Below are 20807 nucleotides of genomic sequence, written 5' to 3'. Positions count from 1 at the left end.
CATTCTAACTTTTACATAATTTTATTCAATGACCATATGCAATATAAATTAATATCCTTTCAAGTGTATTTATGAATAGATATTAAAAATATTAAATAATACTAAAAGCATTCAAATATGTCATTAATTAGTTTGTGCTGTCAATGACTTTAGAGCTAATTATCACATAATTGATAATTTAGTATAGGAAATATTTTTCTAGTTTTTTAACACGTGAGCATGTTTAAGTTCAAAACCAAGATTACAAATGTACATTTATTATAACTTATAAGAACGAAGTTGACCACTTGGAAAATAATATAAAATAAACTCCATCAATTAAGTGGTGTAGGTAAAACAAAATGATTTTAAGTATTTCTAGAAATTATATTAAACAGCATAAAATGGTTTAAATAATTCTAAATTAATGTGTATTGATATTTCAAAAGTTATTTAATTTTGGATAAAATTGAGAAAAGGTGATGGTGTGTTGTAACACAAAACTAGTTGTAAGATGTAACCAATGGGCGTGTGTCTGCGTCCCTTCAGTATCATCTCATCCACATAATATTAGTATCAATATCTTTCCAAAATAAAACAAAATAAAAAATAAAAACAAAAAGTAGAAATGATAGTGGGGATTGCATCATAGTTCTACCCAACACTTTTGATTTCACAGCTCTTCTTCTGGACCTGGGATTCTCTCATCCATGGCCACCGTGCATTTCCAATCCCTAACCCTCACTCGCTCCTCCAGAGCCCCTTCCCTCACCTTCTCTCCTCCGGTTGCCGTCATCGGCAGCCGCATCTCTGCTTCGGTGCCACGATGCTCCGGCCTCCGGCTCCGATCCTCCGTTCGAACCGCTTTTTCGACTCGCGCCGCCTCGAGAACCGCTCCTCGCGGCGGATGCGTGGTTTGCGAAGCACGAGATACCGCCGTCGAAGGTTAGATTTCGATTTCGATGCGAAGATTTGTTGTTCAGGTTCTGTAGGAGTTTTGTAATGTTGTTGTGGTTTGTCAAATGTTCTGTGAAATTTCTTGTGCGCTGTGTGGATTTGGAATGTTAAAATCATTGAATTATTCCAACGATGATGCTAATTGTTTGAGCCTTTGAGCATTTTGGTGAGTGAAGCTAAGAAAACACTAGAACAGTTTGGTATTTGTTTTATTTGATATTTTTTTGTATTCTGATTTTTATTTGACGACTAATATTTTGTAGATCTGGATTCTAGTGCTTTGGATTTTTTTCTTATAGCTGTGCATAGCTTGAAACGTTTCTTGCATGATTATCTGTTTTGTGGTGAGAAAAATGGAATAGCTGGAATTGTTTGAAGAGTTTCTCTTTGTATATACATGTACCTGTGTTTTATAACCTAACTATATCTCTATTGGAAACAGGACTAATTTTATAGTGTTAGCGTATCATGCTTGTAGCCATAAGTTTAGCAAACAATCAGAACAGAAACTGCATCATCATTTTACGTCACTCTCGCAGGCTGTTTCATTTTCTTCTGGCATGTTTCACATCGACCCATTACATGTAATGTAAGGTTAAATATTCGCTTGAATGTATCATTATAAGCAATTCTTTCCCTCTTGATAATGTCTCTAGCCACCAATCTTACGCTGATAAGTTTTTAGAATTCCATTCTTTTGTTTGGAAATGCATTTACAACTGACCAGTCCCACAAGTCTATGTTCAAACGAGGTGAATTCATCTCCTTGATGGCGACTAACCATTGAGTTTTCTCTTTACTTGCTAGAGTAGGCAGTAAGCTCTGGATATCCATACCTTTTTCAAAGCTTTGATTATTCTCCTTGTTCTAAGACTGCCAATACTATAATTATGATTAGCACCTCTGTCCTCATCGTGTCTTACCCTTCTTCTACAAGATCATCTATTTCATCATTCAGTAGAAAGTCAAATGCTATGTCTATCTCTACCCCAATCTCACATTTTTTAAACTTTTGACTTGTAAGTCATTTTAGTTTCATTACAATATCCTGACAAATGACGATACAATTCTTGAATCCTGGCTCAAGACACCATAATGCACATCTATACGCATTCTCTATATCATAGAAACATGCATTTAACAACACATGTGAAAGCTTCTAGCTTCGCTTGCCATATGTGCGTATAGGCTACAAAGCCAAATATTCTCATATTATCATGCTTGGGGCAGTGCTTTGATTAGATTTCCTCAAGAGTTTTCATATCAAGCGTTGTTGAGGGACACGTTAATCAGATAGGTATTAGTAGTGACAACTTAAGTCTACAACACCTTTGGAACTCTAGTTGGGTTCTCCACCATGCTCTTCCAAAGTTTTCAAATGTTTCATCTTTAGCCTTATGAGGGTAGACCCACCTTGATAGATTGTTTGAACCTAGTAGACCGTTTGGATGAGTCTGTTTGCGTCTGGTGAAACAACTCTTGTTGAAGAGGGTTATGAATTATTAGAGGACTTTGTAGTCTCGTTGATGTTGTTGACTATAAGTCCTTTTTTTTCAAATTTTGTGGTGTTTTGATTTGATTTATTGTTATTTGAATTTATAGACATGATATTATTATTAATTATGGTTGTCTTTCATTATCTTTGCATTACAATTATATTTCTGCTTATTTTCTTTTAAAATTATCGATATGTATCTATTGTATTAATTTTTTTGTCTGCGATCTGCCATAACCCATTATGGCTTCCGTGTACATATTCATAAAGGATTTTTGGGGTCTCTATTTGGTAACGCTGATGAAGTTTATGTTGACTGCAATTGCATAGATGTATGGAATTTGTGCAAAAAATTTCAAATTGATTAGAGGGAATTTCTTTATCTATAATGGTTAATCTTAATGTCATTGGTAGAGAGAAACAAAGAAGCTGTTTTAGAATATTAGAGTCAATTCGTAGTAATAGAGGAGAAATTTATAGTTTAATTCCAATCTTCAGATAAGGTTCTTTTCTTGTCTTATCAGAAGATGAGATTATAGCTATTAGGTTCCTTTTTATATTTGTTCTTCTGCTCGATATGGCAATGATCATGGTGTTAGATTTCACCATCATTGAGATAATTGCAAGAGAACTAAATTTAGTCATGAAAGTGGTTTAGCTTTCTTCAGACAAAATTGGGTTTGAAGCGTTCCACTGTTATAGTTGTGATGAATTATGATATCCTGCACTAATATAAATTAATCTAGTAGTTTTTGAAGCATTAAGGATTGATGTTTTACATTTTAGCATCATTACTCATCATTGCACTCTATGTGAAGCGCATGGGTCCTAATTATCTGCTGCTTTACATTTCCAGAGTATTGTTGCATGTCTTGGTGAAATATTTACTAAAGTGAAACACTTTGTATCATTGAATATTGCAGTGTCGGCTATTACTGACGCAAATTGGGAAAAACTCGTGCTTGAAACCGAGTCTACTGTACTGGTTGAATTCTGGGCTCCATGGTGTGGTCCCTGCCGAATGATCCATCCGATAATTGATGAACTTGCCAAGGAATATTCTGGTAGGCTGAAGTGTTACAAACTCAATACTGATGAGAGCCCTTCAACTGCTAGCCGTTATGGAATTCGAAGTATTCCCACTGTCATTATTTTCAAGAATGGTGAGAAGAAAGATACAGTTATCGGAGCTGTGCCCAAGACAACATTGACCTCAAGCATAGAAAAATTGCTGTGAGCAAATGAAAAGCTATTTTTCTCGTTAGCTTCCTCTCATCTAAGCCAAATATATCAGGTTGGGATTATTTGTTTCTTAAATAACCATTTATGGTCCTGTATAGTTATGGATGCAAACCATATTTTCTGATTTCTTTAGATAATCATAGTTAAGAATGTGTTGCTGAATTTGCAATCTATTATAGCACAATTTAAATCTATTTTACATCTTGGCTCCTGTTTCTTCAGTTCTTAACCGTTCACTAAGTTGCTGAAGATTGTGTGGTCATGTGGGGCTATGAAACAAATTTAAAACCTTTGTGTTGCATAATTTCCAAAGCTCGACCTAATCCATGGTGAATGAAAGTTCAATAGTAACGTCCATATACTTTTACTTCTTCTCAGAAAGCAATACCATAATTAATGGTAGTTCCTTCCGTCTAGGTTGTGACTGAAAAAGAAAATTGTATTTTCTCCAAAGTGTGAAATCTATTTCATTCATGGGATAACTGGATGTGCCAAGAGATACCAATTGCTGCTTGGAGTGAGCGGTTAAACATTCTAAGTCACAACATTTAGGAGCATATGATTCTTTTGTTGGTGGATTTAAAGCGAACAGGAATGATTGAAATCCATGGATATAGGTTAGATACGAAGAATGTGGCATGAGGGTATGTTGCGCTAGTGAGTGCGCTTGAAAATGAGAGAAAATATGGAAACTGAGAAGGAAGTTAAAACTTTTTTGGTGCTTCAATACCATACTATATTTAAATTTATTTTGATTTGGGGTATGTTTGGTAAAAGAGAAAAAAAGCAAATAAGTAGAAAAAAAGGATAAATAAATAAGAAATAAAATGAGAGAAAAATTGTTTGGTTGAAGAAAAATAAATTAAAAATTATTTTAGAAACAAAATGAATATTTTTTTATTATATTGAAATTTTATTATTGATTTTTTTTACTAATTACATCATTTTATTACTTTCGTTATTAATAATTTTTTATGATAGTCATACTAAATGGCGGGAGGAGGAAAGAGCTTATGAAAAGCATGATAAAAGACTAATTGGGTAAGGGGTAAATTCTTCCTCTAGCTCTAGAGTTTCTTTTAACACTATTTTTTAAAATATTAAAATTTTTGAAACTATGCAGTAGTACAGACATGGAGATACGTAAAATCTTTAAAATGTAGAACATAGGACACGGATCTATATATTATATAATTATACGTAAAATCTTTAAAATGTAGAACATAGGACACGGATCTATATATTATATAATTATAAATTATATAAATTAACAATAAAGATTTATATGGACAAATATGTTTCAGATATTTTAAATTATAAATTGTAAAATTTAGAAGGTATTTTCGAATCTATTTGCAATTAAAAAAGTTAAATTGAACTTTTCATAAAAGATATGGAAGTGCACCAATAAGGCATGGAGGTGCACGAAGAGAAGTAAAAAAATGCAGATAGAGCGGAAACACAACTTGATTGAAACAAAATGGAAATGATCAATTAAGTTGGACCAACACTATTTCTATTTAAAATTTTGTTGGCAATTGCTTCCTGCATTATATTATATCACTGCACCCAATTCCAGTAAAAAAGACAAAAAAATGTCTTTAATGTATTATTTTTTATATTGCAGATTTTCTTATCTAGAAGGGCTTTTGATTTTTGTTTTTGGATTTTTATTTCTGGAACAAAAAGCTATTCCAATCTACTTTTCTGAATTGTATTATTTCCAATTTCGGATTTTCATTTTCAAAATAAAGAATATTTTTGAAATTTTAAAATTGTGTTGGGTGCAGGTTTAAAAATATTGGGTGTAGGAAGAATTTGTCAATTTTCTTTTCTTTTTGGAATCTCAGGCATGTTTAATTATATTTTTCAAAAACTTATTTACTCTTTTAAAAAATAATCAATTTTTCCTTATTTTTTTTCTTTCTTTCTTCTTAAATGAAGACTTAGATTGTGTTTAATATTCCAATTAATTAGGAATAATTTTTATTTTGTGATATAAAATGAAAACATCGTAATACAAAGGATTATTAACTTCTATCTTTGATAATTTTTTACTAAAAATATGATCCAATAAAATTAGTATATTTTTATGAAACATAATTGGAATCATCTATAAATTGAGTCAATCTAGTTTGGTTAATTGAATTTGTTAAGGTAGATGAATAGTTGGGTCTTTACCAATAGTAATACTAAATTTTGATTGCTTAAGAATATTGTTTCTAAGTGTGTATAAATAAAAACAAGTTTTTACACTAACAAGACAAACTTATACAAAGATTATTAACATTTTCAAAGCAAGAATATTTATGTTAAGACTTTAGATGATCTAATCAGTCTTAGACAATCTCATGATAAGAGGCTCTAAGTATGTTTTGATGATAATTGAAAACTATAAAGATGTGCTATGATTTCTATGAACAATACACAAAAGTTACCAAAATAGCAGACGTTGTCCTGAAAAGAAGAAAAATGATGTTACAAAAAATGTTAAAGATTATGTCAAGTACTATATATCCTTGTAAGAATATGATAGGAATGAACATAACATTAGTTGAAAACGTTAGATGAACAAAGTGTTGAAAAGGACTAGAAGCTTGTCCTCACAGAAAGCGTCAGACAATGTCACAAAGGAACTTGCTAGATGATATTCAAACAATGAAAGAGCTATACAAAGGTCTCACAAAGACGGTAGACAATGCATACAGAAGAAATCAGTGGACCAAGCTTAATATACAATGTTAGAAAAAATTAACACAAAATGTCAGATGATGAAAGTGTTGAAGATGGATGAAACTTCTTCTCAGCAAGTCTTAGTGTGTGTGTTTGATGTAGAAAAATGTATTGTTTGCTTTGAAGTTAGTGAGGATGGTATTAGTGGTCATAGTAGGTTAGAGTGAGTTTAAGGTAGCCTTTTACTTCGTGACCTACTTCATACCCTTAACCAAGGTGGTAAGATCAAGCACAAAAAGTTTTTCAAAACTCTTTTATCAACTACCTTAAGTTTTCTCAAAATCAGGTTACTACACAAAAATAAATCTGTTGATTTGTAAAACAATATATTTATTTCTGAACTGGGTAATGTTTTTCAAAATTCTGTTAGGGCACCAAACAGTTTGTTGCAGCATGTTATTTCTTTTATGATGAGTTGGAAGTGGTTTTAAAACCATCTTGTGTATTTCAGAAAAACAATCCATTTATTTTAACTTCAACCTGTTCTTTTTATAACAACTTTCAACTGTTTTTTGATAAACTGTTATGAATTGGTTTATATATAAAGAGAGGCACATCTCACATGAAAGATGACTGAGTGATCACGTTTTTTAACACAGATCAAAGAGTTTTCATTGAGAGACAAAAACTTTGAATGTGTTCTTGAAAGGTTCTCTTAAGGAATTCAAGTGTGCTTGTTCATTGTGTGCCTTGGTCAAGGGTTGAGGTTCTGTCATTGCTGAACTGCAGAAAAATGCTGTTGTTTTAGATTTCTGTTTGTGAAAATTTTAAAAGCTCAATTCACCCTCCCCCCCCTCTCTTGAACTTAGACACTAATAGACCCAACAAAAAGCTCGACAGTGTGATAGACGATGATACACGTTGAATAATCATTTGACAAAGAAGTTTCCAAACTTAGTATTTACATTCTATATATGTTCAAATGATTATCAAATATTTTCTATACTCGTTTTGATATTTAGAATTCAGTGAAAACAAATTAAATCAAAACGAATAGTTGAAACTAAGAATATAATGTGTTGCAAAATTGATTTGAAGTACCATGCAAACTATTTCTATACACGTGCTTTAATATTTTAAGGAAGAAATATAATTTCCTGAGTAACCATAAGCTGATTTCGAATACAACTAAACTCTAATCATTAAAACTACAACATGCCCAAGCTTAAGCTAAACTACCTTCTCAGATATTGCTCACCCGTGAAGCTCGCTCGTTTAGAAGCAAAGCAATAAAGGTATCATTTTGAAAAGACTTTATAAGTACATGCCCTAGAAACTTATGTCGATAAAGAACCATACCTCGCCCAACCACTCATATGCAACACACTAATGTTATCTCCCTGCATTCAACATCAGATAGAATCAAGTTTGTAGAATGGGTTAATATGTGGGAATAACGCACAACCCTCAATATATCTTCCATTTGGAGCCCCTTTGAGTCTGATTGAGATGATTACCATATATCAATCAATGTACTTAAAAATTGTATGGGTCATGCAAACAAAGTCTCAATCCGTTCCTTAGATCATTTCCAATAATCCTCAAAATATGTTTGATAATGAAGATTATGAAGAATGGGAAAAATATGAAATTTTTTGCACTATACAGACAAGGATGCACAAATTGTATGAAGAAAGACTCAGAAGAAACAAGTCCTATAGAAAGGTCAACACCAGCTGAAAAGCAATCATTTTTATTTTGGCTTAATGCACCACATTACTCTTTCAACCTCATACATGATCGTTGTAGATCGTCCACTGCAAGGGTAAAGAGGTTTTGCAATACAAAGGCATTTGATCATATCATTTAAGTAAGGAGCCTTTAAGTCGACCAACATGGTATATGTTGGGATCCCTCATGGAGAAAAACCCAATGCTTTGGACATCCCATGACTTTCTTCTACTTGACAAACTCAAGTTTAGTGTAGACTATACAAGTAGTCTTGAACCAGAAGAGAAGCCTCTCAAAAATACCAATACGTTTCGTTTATACCCTATGTTGACATCATGTTTTCTTCTTCTACTACTAGATTGGGCACTATGCAAACAATATTGCTATCATCTTCTCATTGGAACAACCTTTATAGTGGTTTTACCCATATGTCGTATAGTGTTCTACCCAAAAGGTACTACCCCTCTATTGATGATGCTTAAAAAGTGGGAGAGAACTACAAAGGAAAGTTGTCTTAAGAAAAAAAGATATAAAAACTCCTGCTCAAAAGAAGATGAAGGCATTGTGAGACAATGTCCACTTAAGGGTGGACCTAACATGAAAAAGAGAAGAAAGTTTTAAAACCAACTTCCAATAGATGATATTGACATAATAATGTCTTTTTTCCAAAGTAAAGCCTAAAAAGAAAGAGAGGCTACTAAAAATGTAATGAACTCAACCTCCAAGGACAACAAATGATATATGTTTTAGGATGAGCCTCTGAGAAAAGAAAAGGAGAAGGGCTTACTAAAGAAAGAGAGCCATGGAAGTGGAGCCTAAAAAGAAAAATGTCCACAAGCCCAAAGGGGAACCTCCAAACGAAAAAAAAAGACACAAGTTAAAGGAGAGCACTTGTCAAAGTATTTACCACTGACGAGCTGCATATATTTGTCAAAATTTGCAACTCAAAAGGAGCAGATTTTGATAAATCTTGCAACTCAAAGTTGATGTCACTCAATGTTTTAATCCATTGATTTTTATATGATTTGTTCTCTATAATTGTAAATTTTCATGCTAACCTTTATTGTTTTAAGCACCATAAAATAAGGGGAAGATTCTTAGAGCAAATCTCCAACACCCTATGATTTTGACTAAGTGATTAAACCAAGAAAGCAATAACCAATGCAATTGTGTCTGATAGAAGCTAAAGAAAAAGAGCAGATCATACAAGTGCAAGTGTTTCGTTCGAAAGATTATAAGAACACCTTGTAAACTACTCAATTCGTCTAATAGATTATAGATGATGATCATATTATAAGTACAATCAAAGACTATAAGTTCACATAAACTCAAAGAATATTCCTAAAGCTTAAGTTTGTAATATAAAGAATGTCTTCACCGTCTGTCACTAAAGAGATCCACACCAAGTAAAAGTTTTATTCAAAATATTTTCTGGGCTTCGAGCTAAAGTTGGAATGACTACAACGTTTCTTGACACGAGCTATATTCAACTTTGGCTTGACTATCTATCCTGTACAGTGTGCACTTTTACCATTGTTTGGTGTAAAATGTTCTATTATCGAGGAAGATAAGTATTACCTGTTATCAAAGAAATTGCATGACTAAGATAATAGAAACCAATGTTGCATGAAACACATTTATTGATTTTCAATGGTCATGCTCGTTAGACGATGAAGAAGGAAGGAGGGGAAAATCAAGTGAGTTCAAAGGTACTCAACGGTCAAAAAAAGGAATGTAATGACTACTTTCTTTAAGCATATATGATGTGAATCAAGTCAACAAGAAGATGCCCAAAGATGCTAATTTACACAATGAGAAGTCATCTCAAAGTAGGGACCTCACCAGAGGGAGAATTGGACAAGGACCAGAGCACCTAAAGTTCTTCCTGCTAGTCTTCTTAAAGATTAGAATATGTTGTAAATAATTGGGCTCACTTTGGGGGTCCAAATAACAAATATAGGCTAGAATAAGGTACCTTTAGCATAATAGGGGGCGTGGGTAGCCTTTTAGCTTGTTCCTAGCCCATTTGAAGGCATTTTGACCTAGTTTCTATAAGGACAAGCCTAGGATGCGGGATTGACTTAGTCAAACCCTAAGGCTGCCTATTTCTTCCATTTTCCCATCCTACCCCTTTAGCTTGTTCTCTAAGGCTCCTTCACCTATAAATAGGAGGCCTACCTAGTGTATTTTACAAGTTGAAGGAAATAGAGAAAAGTTACTCTGCACATTTTGTGTGAGATGCTAGTGAGGCTTGTTCCTCTTAGTCTTTAGTCTTATCTTGTGAGAATTTGAGAGCTCTCTAGTGGCGGCTTCCAACACTTATCTTGGAGTCGTTTCATCATCCAAGTGGCGTGTTCATCATCTCAAACTCCATTTTGATGGAGGAAGGCCCAAGCTCACCACACTATGAAAGCCAAGCTTCCAAGACCAAGACCGTCTAGCCTTCACAAAGAAGCGTCTAGCCTTCCAAAAGGAGCGTCTAGCCTCACAAGGAGCGTCTAGCCTCACAAAGGGAGCGTCTAGCCATGATGAGGAGCGTCTAGGCCAAGGCTACATGAGGAGCATCTATGAAGAGTCCTAGACCGTCTAGCTTCACACACACAAGGGCCAAAGCTACGGTTTGGGAGAGAAAAGGCTTTGTTGCATAAAAGGCCCATTAGGGGTACTTAGTAAGATAGGTAGTGTAGAAAGAACTTTGTAAAGGAAACCTTCTAGAACCTAGGGTTGTGTGGCCGGTCATTGCATGGCACATGACTTAGAATTTAGATTTAATTTTGGTTTTCTTTTCCTTAGAAATGTAGCTTAACATTTAAGCCCAAATAGCCTATAAATAGGAAGGCTATCTCTTTGTATTTGACAAGTTTAATTGAGTATTGTTATGCTGCCCATTTTGTGCACTAGCTATACTTCTCCTAGAAATCTAGGCTATAAACTTCATTCCTTCACCTTTCTCCTTTGAGCTGGCCTAACCTCTCAAACCCATACTCATCATGCACCTTCAAAGCCAACACAACTCCTAGGAGGGCTTTGTTTCACTCACCCATTGCTTCCGCATCATTTTTACTACTTTGATTCAAGAAGAACACATGAAATGCCATCATTTGGTATCATGAGCTATTAGTTCTTCAAGATGAGTAGCTTGTCTTTTTAATTTCAGTTCTTCTTTATTTTCATCTTTGTCATTTCAATTCCTTACTTGTCTTGCTGTTTTTATATTTTAATTTGTTCTTGGTGTGCTTTGTGGAAGATCCAACCCAAGCACTCTTGTTCATTTGATCTTGAACAAGTTCTTGTGCAATTTGTGATAGGATTCCATACACCTTTGTGTTGCTATTTTGTTTTAGGCTTTGAGTCTTTATTGCTTTCATTATCTTGTTTCATATTATGCTTTGAGTCTTTAATTTTCTGAATCTATACATGTTTTGTCAAGTCATGTTCATCCATATTGTCATCAATTCTTAGTAGTCCTATTTTTTGGCTTGATTGTTTCTTGTTTTGGGTCTCTTTATATTGCTTTAATCTGCTGTTATTTTGATCCTTTGGTGCTTTTTATTTTTAGTTTGAGTTCATAATTGTGTCTTAGTTCATACACAATTTCCATTCTCACATTTTCCATTGTGTTAATTTTGGTTATCTTGCTGTTTTCTTCCAGTTTTCCAGTTTTCCCCTGTAACACCTCTCTGTTCTGGGCTGTTTTGTTTATAAAAAATTTTCCACCCATAGGAAAATTCTGAATCTCTGGAAAATGCAAGTTTAAGGTGTTATAGAAAAGACAAAAAAAGAATGAGGTCAAAAGGAGCAACAGAAAAAAAATGATAAATCTCACAAAATCAGAGTGCGAATCTTGAGCGTTACAGCTGGCCTAACTGCACACCAAATTTGCAAAAATTATTAAAAAAAAATGGTGCATGCGTTTTAGGTGATTCCAAAGCCAAAATTTAGCTAAGATCCTGAATTTTCTTGTATCCAAATTTCAGAAACAAATTTTACAATTACAGCTCAGCATAAATCGGGGAACAAAACTGTTTTCTGGCCCACAACATTTTCCAGTGGTGCTGTTTTTTTATTTGGTCATCTAATCTAGTGCTTTTCTTTAGGAATTCCTTTTGTGTGCCAACTTTTATTGAGTACCTTTAATTGTTTGCTTTAATTTCTTGAATCTCTTTCTAAGTTGTCATATTATAAATCCTTTTGGTGGTACTGTTTTCTTTCAATTAAATTTGTTTCTTGCTTTTGTTTCTTGACCTCTCTTTTGTGGGTGCTGGAAATTAATTCTCTCTTGGTGCTTATGTGCATGGAAATTGACTTGATTTAAGGTTAAGCCCTTGTGAATAGGTGCTGGAAATTGGAGAATTAAAGCCAACTTTCTAAGGAGGAGTCAAGCTAAGGCCGAAACAAGTTTCTTGAAACAAACACTACAAACACCTAGAAGATCAACAATCAAGACAACAAAGAAAGTGCACTAACCAAAAAGAGGAACAACAAAGGGGGTTTTCTTATCTCCTTTACAACTTGGTTTATTGTTAGTTACCTCTTTTAATTTACGTTTTAGACGGTGAGTGTGTCTTCAAGGGCTCAAAGTGTCCAAGAAGCCTCACCTAGGGCCGAATAGCATAGTAATTTTGCTTAGTAATTTGTTGCTTGTTTGAACTTGTATTTCTTTTGTTTTGGTAGAAACGTTTTGCATGTTTAGTATTGTTTAATTTTGTGCTATACCGACTAGTTTTGCTGCATATATAGCTTACATAGTTTTCTTGCTTTTTGATTTCTCAACTTCTTGTGTTCTAAGTGTTCTACTAAGAGAAAATTTTGTGTGAAGTCATTGGAGGAAAGTTTTTGGCAAGGAAAAGGCTTGGTACTTAAGTAGTCCATTGTGACTCACCTCCCTTACCTGGAAAACTCCCTTCTCTAACTTTCCTAAACTTTCTCCAAGTAAAACACCTATATACACAAAGTTTTAGCCATGTCTTCTTCTTCTCACTCTCCAAAGTCTATAGAAAGTGAAGTAAAATCTTTGAAAACTCTTTTAAAAGAAGTATCCCAAGCGGTACAACTAATTTCCTTTAGACAATTGGAGAATGAAAATAAAATTAATGAGTTGGCTAGAGCTCAAGAAGAGAAATCCCAAAAATCTCAAAAATCAAAAAAAACTCATGCATCCCATTCAAAAAGTAATGAGACTCTAGGGGAGGGAAGCCTTAGAATTAATGACTACTACCAACCACCCCCTAGAAGACCTAGGCAAAGGGAGCAAGAGAGTCCAGAGGAAGTAAGGGTAGACCTACCCCATTTTTATGGTAAGGAAGATGTAGAAACCTACCTAGATTGGGAAATGAAAGTAGAGCAACTCTTTGCTTGCCATAGGGTGAGTGAAGAGAGAAAGGTACCCTTAGCAACCCTTAGTTTCCAAGGCAATGCAATGTATTGGTGGACCTCGTTAGAGAGAGACCGACGTCTTCATAGGGAGCCTTCCATAGAATATTGGAATGACCTTAGGGGAGCCCTAAGACGTCGCCACATACCTTCCTACTACCATAGGGAGTTGATGGACAAGCTCCAAAGACTCCAACAAAAGAGCCTAAGTGTGGAAGAGTATAAGCAGAAAATGGAGCTTTACATGATGAGAGCATCCATTAGAGAGGAAGAAACCACCACCATATCTAGGTTTCTAAGTGGGCTCAACCTTGAGATAAGAGATAGAGTAGAACTATTACCCTATCAAGACTTGAATGATTTGGTTCAACTTTGCATTAAAGTTGAACAACAAAATTTGCGCAAAACTTCAAGTCAAAGGGTGGGTTCTTACTCCAACTCTTATCCAAAGAAAGACTTTAAAAGGGAGGGTAGTACACCTAGAGACGAATCCAAAGAGACTACCAAACCCTTAGTGAAAGATGCCTCCACCCCATACATCCGTACTAGGGACACCAAATGTTTTAAATGTTTTGGAAGAGGGCATGTGCAAGCACAATGTCCAAACCAAAGAGTTTTGTTTTTAAAAGGAGAAAATGAATACACAAGTGGTGAAGATGAACCTAGTACCCAAGAAAAAGGGGAAGGAGAAAGGATAAATCCTTTGGAGGGGGACTTATTGATGATTCAAAGAATCCTCCACAATCAACCTAGTGCATCCATTGAAACACAACGAGAGAACATTTTTCATACTAGATGCAATGTTTTAGAAAATATTTGCTCTCTTATTGTGGATGGTGGGTCATGTTGCAATTGTTGTAGCACTAGATTGATTGAAAAATTAAAACTACAAGTAGTTCCTCATCCAAAACCTTACAATTTACAATGGATCAATGAGGATGGAGAACTACGTGTAGACAAACAAGTGGAGATCGAGTTTTCTATAGGCAACTACAAAGACAATGTTTTATGTGATGTAGTACCTATGGAAGCTTGCCACATCTTATTAGGTAGACCATGGCAATTTGATAAGAAAACCACGCATAATGGTCTAACTAACGAGATTTCTTTCATCCACAAGCATAAAAGGTTTGTACTTAGCCCTTTACCACATTCCCAAGTGGTAAAAGACCAAATGCAAATGAAACACAAAAGGGATGAAGAAAAAATAGAAAAAGAAAAAAATTTTGGGAAACAAAAGGCGTGGGAGAATAGTGTTCCTTCCCACAAGGTCATTCAACAAGACAAGCACCTTGGAAATACCATTACAAACATGCTTCTTGTTGAACAACCTAACCTTCCTTTTTGTAAAGGAACACCTGCAAGCATGAGCACAAAAGAAAAGTCTTTAAAAGAAGCTTGCATAGATCAAGAAGGAGAACTCATGGGGCAAAAGAGAGTTGACCAAAATCTAGAGCTTTTAAGAGGAAAACTTTTGTCACCCATGAGCAACAAAGTTCAAAGACATTACTTTAGGTACAACCCTTGTTTTCAAACTACACCTAAAGCAACGTCCCACGAACTCTATCCTCCTTCACCTTTTGTAAAAGATCTTTGGGAAGACACACATTCCATTTTGGCGCTTCCTAGGACAACAAAGGGTTTTTCTTTCTTTAAGGATGTGGATAACCTCTTCCTAAGAAATGTGACAAGCCTCCATGATTTATTTTCCAACATAATAGATAGAGCTCCAAAATTTGAAAACATAGCTCTTTCTTCTATGTTTCACGAAATCATGAGAGATACTCACAAATCTTGGGATAAGAATCCTTTCCCTTATAAGCATGCATACAAAGGAGTAATCCACAAAATTACTCATATTTCTCCATTCGAAGTTGTATGTGTTCTATGTCCTCTTGCCTTTATAAAGTTGTTACTCTGTCTTAAAAAGATTATGCCTAAGGGAAAAGTAACTCCTTTTGAAAATTTTAGAAAACATAAGAGGATTAGAGGGCACCTACAACCCTCAAAAGGGAGGTATTGTGAGAAGTTGGCCACAACAAAAGAAAAACAAAAATGGCAACTTCCCACATTTATTCGTTTTTCAAAAGATCACCCTAACTCCTTTGCTTTGTTTCAAGGGTCACATAGATTGACATTTGATCCGGGAGGACACACCTTGACGAAGCAAGAGGCTGCTATCCGAGATCAAGAATGCAAATCTGAGGATAGATCTTCTCAAGCCGGAGGAGATGATGGACACCATCCAGCCACAACCACCCCCTAAGCAAAGCCTTGGATTTGAGGACAAATCCTTTTCAAGAGGGAGGGGATGATGGAGGAAGGCCCAAGCTCACCACACTATGAAAGCCAAGCTTCCAAGACCAAGACCATCTAGCCTTCACAAAGAAGCGTCTAGCCTTCCAAAAGGAGCGTCTAGCCTCACAAGGAGCGTCTAGCCTCACAAAGGGAGCGTCTAGCCATGATGAGGAGCGTCTAGGCCAAGGCTACATGAGGAGCATCTATGAAGAGTCCTAGACCGTCTAGCTTCACACACACAAGGGCCAAAGCTACGGTTTGGGAGAGAAAAGGCTTTGTTGCATAAAAGGCCCATTAGGGGTACTTAGTAAGATAGGTAGTGTAGAAAGAACTTTGTAAAGGAAACCTTCTAGAACCTAGGGTTGTGTGGCCGGTCATTGCATGGCACATGACTTAGAATTTAGATTTAATTTTGGTTTTCTTTTCCTTAGAAATGTAGCTTAACATTTAAGCCCAAATAGCCTATAAATAGGAAGGCTATCTCTTTGTATTTGACAAGTTTAATTGAGTATTGTTATGCTGCCCATTTTGTGCACTAGCTATACTTCTCCTAGAAATCTAGGCTATAAACTTCATTCCTTCACCTTTCTCCTTTGAACTGGCCTAACCTCTCAAACCCATACTCATCATGCACCTTCAAAGCCAACACAACTCCTAGGAGGGCTTTGTTTCACTTAGCCATTGCTTCCGCATCATTTTTACTACTTTGATTCAAGAAGAACACATGAAATGCCATCACATTTCTCATAAGATTCCTTTTCCTTTATCTTTTCCTTCCATTGTCATTCCATTCAATTCATAAATATGTTCTTGTTTTGCTTCCTTGTTTCTATTCGGTCATTTCCTTTTGTTATTGCTTTCATTGTTTAATTGCGCACCATATATTGTCATCATCTTCACCTTATAATTGTGTTTTCCTTTTTCCTTTGTGAAATGAACCTTCACATCTACTTAACCACTTGGTTAAGTTAATGTCCAGTGAGGATTTTCCTTAAAAATCCAATTTATGGTGCGCATTAACTTAAGGAAAATCCTCACCTACATGTATAACACAAGACACAAATTTAATTAACTAGATTGTCTACTCTTCATCAAAACTTGACTCAAATTCTCACAATGTTGACATGCCAAATCAACCCCTCTTAAGATTCCTCTTAAGATTATATGCTCAATTTGGTGTTGTCAATACTATGAACAAAGAAAAAACTATTCTTTGAACTACAAGTGTAGTTTAACAGAAAACATGTCAATTAAAAGTCTACCAACCTCTTTGAAAGCATTGACACAACAAGGACAAGATATTTGAACGCAAGTTCCAATATTCTTATTTAAGACATCTATATATAAAAGTTTTTCTATAAAAAATTAGAGAAACAAGTGATTATGACTAATTTCATGTGAATTATAAGTTTTATGCATGCAACAATGTTGTGAAAGTGTAAGATCACTAAAATGTTTAACTACATTATATAAAAGAATTATTTTCTATAAAACCCTTACTATGTGAAGTTCTTTCTATCTAACAAGGAACTTAATAGTTTATATTCTCTCTACTAAAAGTTTTTGTTATAATAATTAAACAACTTTTTAATTGAATTGTAGTGAAAAGTGATAATAAAATAATAGTTGGAAAGATTAAAAGTGATTTTATGAAAAAAAATACTTGTTTTATATTTTAGAAAGGGATAAGAAAGATAATAAAGAGTGACTTTTTTATTTGTTGTAAGTGGGAAGTAATAATAAAAATATTTATAATTAATTATTAATTGGTGAATCCTTTATAGTTTGTTAAGAAGAACTAGACATAAGTATTGGGGTAAATTAATATATAAATATAAGTATTGCATTATCTTTTCCTATTGTATTAAAATATGTAAGGAAAAACAACATTTATGAACAACAACTTTTTGACCACTGTTTCGTTACTCTTCCTATTCGAGTTTTACATGTTCGAATCATACCTAGATACAGAAAAATTTAATGTTTTTTAATTTTTTTATATTTTTTATTTACTATAAGTTGGAAATATGTTTTTGTTAATTTTTATTCAATAATATTCTATAATTATGAAATTATATTAATAATATAAATAATAAGTTTAAATTTTTTATAAAATGTTATGTTAACAAGTACAGGTTCAAAAAATAAAAAACCATAGTCGAATTTTAATGGATTGAGTTGAGTAAAATCAAAACACTTAAATATCCTACTCAATTTGTTTAAGTTAATTTGGCTCAATCTAATATTATTTTTCACATTAAGCACAAAGAAAAAAAAATATAAATATTAAACTAATTAAGAGAGTTAAGAAAAATAGTATAATTATACTATATATCTTTTCATAACAATTACATATATTATATAGATTATCTTTATATAGACTTGTCAAAATTGACCAAATCAAAGGCAACACACAAACTATTCCAGATGCAATTCTTTTTTGTTGATGATATCAAGCTGTAAAGAGAGATATTTTAGAAAAAAAACAAATTAATATTAGTTAAACTAAGTATTTTTTAACTTACCTTTCTAATTAATATGAAATTATTCTTTTATTAATATGAATTCAATTATCTTTGTTTGTAGTATATTTTATAAAAAAAATAAATTAAATAAGAATATTTTTAAAAAATATCACAATTCTTATAGCTTCCAGTACGTACCAATACATATATCTAACAAAATCTGACAATTGCTGCCAAGATAAAGGTTGTAGTACTTTTTATATATAATATTTGTTTGTAAGATAGAGTTTAGGATTTAGGGTTTTCTAAAATTAATTTTAGAATTTTTTAATACTTAACTGATAATTTTATTTTTATAAAAATTAAATATATTTTTTGTGTTTACGTACTATAACATAAAATTGGGTTTTGTATTTGATCTAAATTTGATACAAATCAAATCGACAAACAAATGATTAAGGACACCACAAACTCTTGACAACTAGGTCAGACATTTCAAAATATAAGACAAGGCCCCATCAAATCTCAGAAGAGTCTCAGTAGAGGGAGAACCAGACATAAACCAGAATACCAACTGTTCTTCTTTCTAATCTTCTTACAAGACAAGTTAAGTAAATAAATTTGGCTCACTTTGGGCTTCAATTAGAAAAATAAGCTAGAAGAGGGTGTACTTAGTAAATTGGTTGTGCCAAAAGCCCACCATAAACGAAGCTTCTAGAAACTCACCCAAGTGCTCACCTTTGACCTAAATTCTAGAAGACTCCTCCATGTGCTCACATATGACCTAGTTTCTAGAAGCTTGTAGTCATTTACACCCCCACCCTTCCTCTCCAAAGCACTCATATCTATAAATAGGGTGTCTCCCCTCTTGTAAAAGACACATTGAATTTTGAATAGAAAAAAAACTCTGTTAGAGTGTTTAGTGAATTGAGTCTCCTATTATCTTTGGGTCTTATCTTGAGTGCACAACACCTCAAGTGGCGATTCTTCACCACTCATCCCATGCATAAGCTTTCTCTTCTCTCTTCATCTTTTCTTTTCTTCACCATGCGCCATTTCCTTTCATTATTATGATCATGTGTTCTTCTTTTCCCTTTTTTGGTTTCTATATTGTTTGTCTTTCCATTTATGCTCTTTCATTTTTGCACCTCATCATTATCAACACCTTATATTGTGTTTTTCTCTTTGCCCTCTAGAAATGAACCTCACACTTACTTAACCACTTGGTTAAGTTCGTGTCCAGTTGGAATCTTCTTTGAGTTTTTCACCATAATTGTTTTTTTTTATCAGTAAAGAATTAATTTAATTGTCAGGGACACTTCAGGGGTGTCCCAACCCTTATGAGAAAACCACCAATCCACCCCCTATAATTGTAAATCAAACTACAGTGAATCCAAACTTGCATAAAAATATGAAAGGGGACATGGCTTAGCTTGTTATTTTAGGCATTCCTACACTACAAAAAAAGTGTATAAAGTGGCATTTTTAATATGGCGGTTATTAATAACCGCCACAATCTGCCGTATAATATGACATTTTAGTAACCGCCACAATGACCTTTAGAATATGACATTTTTAACTACCACAATTCTCCTTCAAAATATTTTCACTCTCCCGCATTTTTTTCCCACCACACCATTACTTTTCCCCAAATTTTTTCCCCCTTAGAGACCTCACACTTTGACCCCTTTCACCCCTCTAGACCTCAAAGAGACCCTCTCACCCGACCCTTTCACTAACCCTTTTGAACCCTCGAACTCCCTTTATACAAAATCTTTCACCATTCACATTTAGCACTCTTTCAAACTCTTTCGAGTCCTCTCATAGTACCCTAACTCTTCTCTCTCCCTCTCATTACTGCAAACCCTCTAACCCCTCTCGCAGAACCCTAACCCTTCTCAATATCGTCCTTGGTTTTGTTCACCATTGTCGCCGGCTTGAGCGACGCCCTCCTCACAACAATTTTGGTGGTTCGTCATCGCAACAGGTACGTCATAAAGGGCGTGTACTGTTACCAGAGGTCGAGGCGATTGGTAAGGATGTCGATGTGGCCGACGATTTCGAGGATGTCGTATTGTGAAGGGAGGGTTTCGGTGGAGGGTGCGCAAGGGTTGGTAAAATTGTTGTTGCGGCGGCTAGGGCTTCTTGAAGGACATCACAAGAAAAACCCTTATTTCTTCGAAAGGGGTCGATGCCATCAACAAATGCCGAGTCTCCCAAGTCTCCTGCTTCTTCGCCTTCACCACTCCCAACGCCACCACCTTCCCCCCTTCGGGGCTGGCTCTAACGGCTTTTCGGTGACTAAACTGGCAGAAATCAGCAGTTTCTCGTTTTCATCTACGAACAAAAAATCCGAAGAATGTAGAGGTAGGGAGGAATGAAGCAGGTGAGGAAGAAGGTCCACAGGTGCGGGGCTTCAGTGAGGAAGAAATGCGAGAGCAAAGGGAGTGAGTTTCAAACCCATTGCCATTGATAAAACCCCCGTCGATATTAGAACCACTTTCACAGAAACCTAACCCATTCTTCCTTTTTTCTCAACTTACCTTTTATGCTTGTACTAACCGTCTGTCACTGGATTTTTTGTGTGTATTTCC

At 34.5% G+C, this 20807-nt stretch overlaps 1 protein-coding gene across 1 annotated transcript; it reads left to right on the top strand.

Moving 5' to 3' along the window:
- Positions 1 to 485: 485 nt before the first annotated feature.
- On the top strand, positions 486 to 3874 carry LOC137835209 (uncharacterized). Its single transcript, XM_068643594.1, has 2 exons — positions 486 to 924; positions 3355 to 3874. Exons 1-2 carry the CDS (start codon positions 690 to 692, stop codon positions 3666 to 3668), a joined length of 549 nt encoding a protein of 182 aa, XP_068499695.1. The 5' UTR covers positions 486 to 689; the 3' UTR covers positions 3669 to 3874.
- Positions 3875 to 20807: the final 16933 nt, after the last annotated feature.

This window comes from Phaseolus vulgaris, chromosome 5 (assembly GCF_000499845.2).
Source record: "Phaseolus vulgaris cultivar G19833 chromosome 5, P. vulgaris v2.0, whole genome shotgun sequence".
Classification (NCBI taxonomy): Eukaryota; Viridiplantae; Streptophyta; class Magnoliopsida; order Fabales; family Fabaceae; genus Phaseolus; species Phaseolus vulgaris.
Note: the sequence above shows the minus strand (reverse complement) of the source record. Positions and strands in the feature narration are given on the sequence as shown.

Bases quoted from the DNA above. Each gene is read 5' to 3' on its own strand.
- LOC137835209 (XM_068643594.1), top strand. From the start codon at position 690: ATGGCCACCGTGCATTTCCAATCCCTAACCCTCACTCGCTCCTCCAGA. The intron at 925-3,354 runs GTTAGATTTCGA...TGAATATTGCAG, and splicing joins ACGAGATACCGCCGTCGAAG to TGTCGGCTATTACTGACGCA.